We start from the raw sequence: 7,073 nt of genomic DNA, 5'->3' as shown, positions 1-7,073 counted from the left end.
CTGATTGGCTCTTGCCGTGGAAAAGGGGAGGAGCCAATGGGGAGGGGGCTTAGAAATACCCCTTGGAAGGGGGGGAATCAATGAACACCCCACACACACCCCATTGACCCCCCCCACACCCCATTGACCCCCCCACCCCATTGACCCCCCATACCCATTGACCCCCATACCCATTGACCCCCCATACCCCATTGACCCCCCCCACCCCATTGACCCCCCATACCCATTGACCCCCATACCCATTGACCCCCACACCCCATTGACCCCCATACCCATTGACCCCCCATACCCCATTGACCCCCCCATACCCATTCACCCCCACACCCCATTGCCCCCCCCATACCATTGACCCCCCATACCCATTGCCCCCCCATACCCATTGACCCCCATACCCATTGACCCCCCCCCATACCCATTGACCCCCATACCCATTGACCCCCATACCCATTCACCCCCGCACCCCATTGCCCCCCCCATACCCCTTGACCCCCCCACCCCATTGCCCCCCCCATACCCATTGACCCCCACACCCCATTGCCCCCCCCATACCCATTGACCCCCATACCCATTGCCCCCCCCCCACCTCTCCTCGCAGCCATCCCTATGGAGCTGCTGTTCGGGCGCCGGAAGACGCCGGAGGAGCTGCTCCGGCAGAACCAGCGCGCCCTGGCCCGGGCCATGCGGGACCTGGATCGGGAACGCTCCAAGCTGGAAGCGCAGGAGAAGAAAATCATCCTGGACATCAAGAAGATGGCGAAGCAGGGCCAGATGGTGGGGACGGCCTCGGGGTAGCGGCGGGATAACGTGGGGATAACGTGGGGATAACGTGGGGATAACGTGGGATAACGTGGGATAACGTGGGGATAACGTGGGATAACGTGGGGATAACGTGGGGATAACGTGGGGATAACGTGGGGATAACGTGGGGATAACGTGGGATAACGTGGGGATAACGTGGGATAACGTGGGGATAACGTGGGGATAACGTGGGGATAACGTGGGGATAACGTGGGGATAACGTGGGGATAACGTGGGGGTAACAGTGGGATAACGTGGGGATAACGTGGGATAACGTGGGGATAACGTCGGGATAACGTGGGGATAACGTGGGGATAACAGTGGGATAACGTGGGATAACGTGGGGATAACGTGGGGATAACGTGGGGATAACGTGGGGATAACGTGGGGATAACGTGGGGATAACGTGGGATAACGTGGGGATAACGTGGGGATAACGTGGGGATAACGTGGGGATAACGTGGGGATAACGTGGGGATAACGTGGGGATAACGTGGGGGTAACAGTGGGATAACGTGGGGATAACGTGGGATAACGTGGGGATAACGTCGGGATAACGTGGGGATAACGTGGGGATAACAGTGGGATAACGTGGGATAACCAGGGGATAACGTGGGGATAACGTGGGGATAACGTGGGGATAACGTGGGGTTAACGGGGGGATAACGTGGGATAACGTGGGGATAACGTGGGGATAACGTGGGGATAACGTGGGGATAACGTGGGGATAACGTGGGATAACGTGGGGATAACGTGGGGATAACGTGGGGATAACAGTGGGATAACGTGGGGATAACGTGGGGATAACGTGGGATAACGTGGGGATAACGTGGGGATAACGTGGGGTGGGGATAACGTGGGGATAACAGTGGGATAACGTGGGGATAACGTGGGGATAACGTGGGATAACGTGGGGATAACGTGGGGATAACGTGGGGATAACGTGGGATAACGTGGGGATAACGTGGGGATAACGTGGGATAACGTGGGGATAACAGTGGGATAACGTGGGGATAACGTGGGGATAACGTGGGATAACGTGGGGATAACGTGGGGATAACAGTGGGATAACGTGGGGATAACGTGGGGATAACGTGGGATAACGTGGGGATAACGTGGGGATAACGTGGGGATAACGTGGGGATAACGTGGGATAACGTGGGGATAACGTGGGGATAACGTGGGGATAACGTGGGATAACGTGGGGATAACGTGGGGATAACAGTGGGATAACGTGGGGATAACGTGGGGATAACGTGGGGATAACGTGGGATAACGTGGGGATAACAGTGGGATAACGTGGGATAACGTGGGGATAACGTGGGATAACGTGGGGATAACGTGGGGATAACGTGGGATAACGTGGGGATAACGTGGGGATAACGTGGGGATAACGTGGGATAACGTGGGGATAACGTGGGGATAACGTGGGGATAACGTGGGGATAACGTGGGATAACGTGGGATAACGTGGGGATAACGTGGGATAACGTGGGGATAACGTGGGGATAACGTGGGGATAACGTGGGATAACGTGGGGATAACGTGGGGATAACGTGGGGATAACAGTGGGATAACGTGGGGATAACGTGGGGAATAACGTGGGGATAACGTGGGATAACGTGGGGATAACGTGGGGATAACGTGGGATAACGTGGGGATAACGGGGATAACGTGGGGATAACGTGGGGATAACGTGGGGATAACGTGGGGATAACGTGGGATAACGTGGGGAAAACGTGGGGATAACGTGGGGATAACGTGGGGATAACGTGGGATAACGTGGGGATAACGTGGGATAACGTGGGATAACGTGGGGATAACGTGGGGATAACGTGGGGATAACGTGGGATAACGTGGGGATAACGTGGGGATAACGTGGGATAACGTGGGGATAACGTGGGGTTAACGTGGGGATAACGTGGGGATAACAGTGGGATAACGTGGGGATAACGTGGGGATAACGTGGGGATAACGTGGGGATAACAGTGGGATAACGTGGGGATAACGTGGGGATAACGTGGGGATAACGTGGGGATAACGTGGGGATAACGTGGGGATAACGTGGGGATAACGTGGGGATAACGTGGGGATAACGTGGGGATAACGTGGGGATAACGTGGGGATAACGTGGGGATAACGTGGGGTGGGGATAACGTGGGGATAACGTGGGATAACGTGGGATAACGTGGGGATAACGTGGGGATAACGTGGGGATAACGTGGGGATAACGTGGGATATAACTTGGGGAATAACGTGGGGATAACGTGGGGATAACGTGGGGATAACGTGGGGATAACGTGGGGATAACGTGGGATAACGTGGGGATAACGTGGGGATAACGTGGGGATAACGTGGGGATAACAGGGGGATAACGTGGGGATAACGTGGGGATAACGTGGGGATAACGTGGGGATAACGTGGGATAACGTGGGGATAACGGGGGATAACGTGGGGATACCGTGGGGATACCGTGGGGATACCGTGGGGTTAACGTGGGATAACGTGGGGATAACGTGGGGATAACGTGGGGATAACGTGGGGATAACGTGGGGATAACGTGGGATAACGTGGGGATAACGGGGGGATAACGGGGGGATAACGTGGGATAACGTGGGGATAACGTGGGGATAACGTCGGGATAACGTGGGGATAACGTGGGGATAACGTGGGGATAACAGTGGGATAACGTGGGATAACGTGGGGATAACGTGGGGATAACAGTGGGATAACGTGGGGATAACGTGGGATAACGTGGGGATAATGTCGGGGTAACGTGGGATAAAGTCGGGATAACAGTGGGATAATGTTGGGATAACATGGGATTTGGAATGCCTTGGGATGGGGATGAGGGGACCAGGAATGCCTTGGGATGGGGACCACAAGGAACCAGGAATCCCTTAGGATTGGGGTGAAGGAACTGGGAATGCCTTGGGATTGGGATGAAGGAAATGGGAATGCCTTGGGATGGGGATGAAGGAAATGGGAATGTCTTGGGATGGGGATGAAGGGACTGGGAATCCCTTGGGATGGGGATGAAGGGACTGGGAATCCCTTGGGATGGGGATGAAGGGACTGGGAATGCCTTGGGATGGGGATGAAGGGACCAGGAATCCCTTAGGATTGGGGATGAAGGGACCGGGAATGCCTTGGGATGGGGATGAAGGGACCGGGAATGTCTTGGGATGGGGATGAAGGAACTGGGAATGCCTTGGGATGGGGATGAAGGGACCGGGAATCCCTTGGGATGGGGATGAAGGAACTGGGAATCCCTTGGGATGGGGCTTAAGGGACCGGGAATCCCTTGGGATGGGGCTGAAGGGACCGGGAATCCCTTGGGATGGGGCTGACGGCGGGGTCCCCATTGATCTCGGTGGCGGCGCCTCCAGGACGCGGTGAAGATCATGGCCAAGGACCTGGTGCGGACGCGGCGCTACGTGAGGAAGTTCATCACCATGAGAGCCAACGTCCAGGCCGTGGCCCTCAAGATCCAGACCCTCAAATCCAACAACTCCATGGCGCAGGCCATGAAGGGGGTCACCAAAGCCATGGCCACCATGAACCGGCAGGTGGGGGGCCCCGAGGGGCAAGGCCGGGGCCACCAGGAGGTGGCTACGGGGGGGTCAAGGTGGTGGCTTCCATGGGTTGGGTCCTCCATGGGGTGGGTCCTCCATGGGTTGGGTCCTCCATGGGTTGGGTCCTCCATGGGTTGGTGCCTTCATGGGTTGGGTCCTCCATGGGTTGGTTCCTCCATGGGTTGGGTCCTCCATGGGTTGGGTCCTCCACGGGTTGGGTCCTCCGTGGGTTGGGTCCTCCATGGGTTGGTTCCTCCATGGGGTGGTGCCTCCATGGGGTGGGTCCCCCATGGGTTGGGTCCTCCATGGGTCCTCCATGGGTTGGTTCCTCCATGGGTTGGTGCCTCCATGGGTTGGGTCCTCCATGGGTTGGGTCCTCCATGGGTTGGGTCCTCCATGGGTCCTCCATGGGTTGGTTCCCCCATGGGTTGGTTCCCCCATGGGTTGGGTCCTCCATGGGTTGGGTCCTCCATGGGTTGGTTCCTCCATGGGTTTGGTCCTCCATGGTTTGGGTCCTCCATGGGTCCTCCATGGGTTGGTTCCCCCATGGGTTGGTTCCCCCATGGGTTGGGTCCTCCATGGTTTGGGTCCTCCATGGGTTGGTTCCTCCATGGTTTGGGTCCTCCATGGGTTGGTTCCTCCATGGTTTGGGTCCTCCATGGGTTGGTGCCTCCATGGGTTGGTTCCTCCATGGGTTGGGTCCTCCATGGGTTGGTTCCTCCATGGGTTGGGTCCTCCATGGTTTGGGTCCTCCATGGGTCCTCCATGGGTTGGTTCCCCCATGGGTTGGTTCCCCCATGGGTTGGGTCCTCCATGGTTTGGGTCCTCCATGGGTTGGTTCCTCCATGGTTTGGGTCCTCCATGGGTTGGTTCCTCCATGGTTTGGGTCCTCCATGGGTTGGTTCCTCCATGGGTTGGGTCCTCCATGGGTTGGGTCCTCCATGGTTTGGGTCCTCCATGGGTTGGGTCCTCCATGGGTTGGGTCCTCCATGGGTTGGTTCCCCCATGGGTTGGGTCCTCCATGGGTTGGTTCCTCCATGGGTTGGTTCCTCCATGGTTTGGGTCCTCCATGGGTTGGGTCCTCCATGGGTTGGTTCCCCCATGGGTCGGTTCTTCCATGGGTTGGGTCCTCCATGGGTTGGGTCCTCCATGGGTTGGGTCCTCCATGGGTTGGTTCCCCCATGGGTTGGGTCCTCCATGGGTTGGGTCCTCCATGGGTTGGTGCCTTCATGGGTTGGGTCCTCCATGGGTTGGTGCCTCCATGGGTTGGTTCCCCCATGGGTTGGGTCCTCCATGGGTTGGGTCCTCCATGGGTTGGGTCCTCCATGGTTTGGGTCCTCCATGGGTTGGTTCCTCCATGGTTTGGGTCCTCCATGGGTTGGGTCCTCCATGGGTTGGGTCCTCCATGGTTTGGGTCCTCCATGGGTTGGGTCCCCCATGGGTTGGTTCCTCCATGGGTTGGTTCCTCCATGGTTTGGGTCCTCCACGGGTTGGGTCCTCCATGGGTTGGTTCCTCCATAGGTTGGTTCCTCCATGGGTTGGGTCCTCCATGGGTTGGGTCCCCCATGGGTTGGTTCCCCCATGGGTTGGGGGTTGGGTCCTCCATGGTTTGGGTCCTCCATGGGTTGGTTCCTCCATGGGTTTGGTCCTCCATGGTTTGGGTCCTCCATGGGTTGGTTCCTCCATGGGTTGGGTCCTCCATGGGTTGGTTCCTCCATGGTTTGGGTCCTCCATGGGTTGGGTCCTCCATGGGTTGGGTCCTCCATGGGTTGGGTCCTCCATGGTTTGGTTCCCCCATGGGTTGGGTCCTCCATGGGTTGGTTCCTCCATGGGTTGGTTCCTCCATGGGTTGGTTCCTCCATGGGTTGGGTCCTCCATGGTTTGGGTCCTCCATGGGTTGGGTCCTCCATGGGTTGGGTCCTCCATGGGTTGGTTCCTCCATGGGGTGGGTCCCCCATGGGTTGGGTCCTCCATGGGTCCTCCATGGGTTGGGTCCTCCATGGGTTGGGTCCTCCATGGTTTGGTTCCCCCATGGGTTGGTTCCTCCATGGGTTGGGTCCTCCATGGGTTGGGTCCTCCATGGGTTGGGTCCTCCATGGGTTGGGTCCTCCATGGGTCCTCCATGGGTTGGTTCCCCCATGGGTTGGTTCCCCCATGGGTTGGGTCCTCCATGGTTTGGGTCCTCCATGGGTTGGTTCCTCCATGGTTTGGGTCCTCCATGGGTTGGGTCCTCCATGGGTTGGGTCCTCCATGGGTTGGGTCCTCCATGGGTTGGGTCCTCCATGGGTTGGTTCCTCCATGGGTTTGGTCCTCCATGGTTTGGGTCCTCCATGGGTTGGTTCCCCCATGGGTTGGTTCCCCCATGGGTTGGGTCCTCCATGGGTTGGTTCCTCCATGGGTTGGTTCCTCCATGGGTTGGGTCCTCCATGGTTTGGGTCCTCCATGGGTTGGGTCCCCCATGGGTTGGGTCCTCCATGGGTCCTCCATGGGTTGGGTCCTCCATGGGTTGGGTCCTCCATGGGTTGGTTCCCCCATGGGTTGGGTCCTCCATGGGTTGGGTCCTCCATGGGTTGGGTCGTCCATGGCTCAGTGGCCCCATGGCTCGGTGGCCCCATGGCTCAGTGGCCCCATGTCCCCCTGCGCAGCTGAAGCTGCCCCAGATCCAGAAGATCATGATGGACTTCGAGAAGCAGGCCGAGAT

General features: G+C 58.0%; 1 protein-coding gene across 1 annotated transcript; it reads left to right on the top strand.

Moving 5' to 3' along the window:
• Positions 1–598: 598 nt before the first annotated feature.
• Positions 599–7,068, top strand: LOC130606647 (charged multivesicular body protein 2a-like; the record flags this gene model as incomplete). The annotated part of the gene is made up of 3 exons (XM_057423162.1): positions 599–771; positions 4,187–4,366; positions 7,018–7,068. Coding segments are annotated over exons 1-3 (399 nt in total), but the record flags the coding sequence as incomplete, so codon positions are not given.
• Between the last annotated feature and the right edge of the window lie 5 nt (positions 7,069–7,073).

Source organism: Pezoporus wallicus, unplaced genomic scaffold (genome assembly GCF_028554395.1).
Source record: "Pezoporus wallicus isolate ANWC-B61680 ecotype Strahan unplaced genomic scaffold, APGP_CSIRO_Pwel_v1 contig_12799, whole genome shotgun sequence".
In the NCBI taxonomy this organism is placed as follows: domain Eukaryota; kingdom Metazoa; phylum Chordata; class Aves; order Psittaciformes; family Psittacidae; genus Pezoporus; species Pezoporus wallicus.
This window is presented reverse-complemented; position numbering and strand designations above follow the sequence as displayed.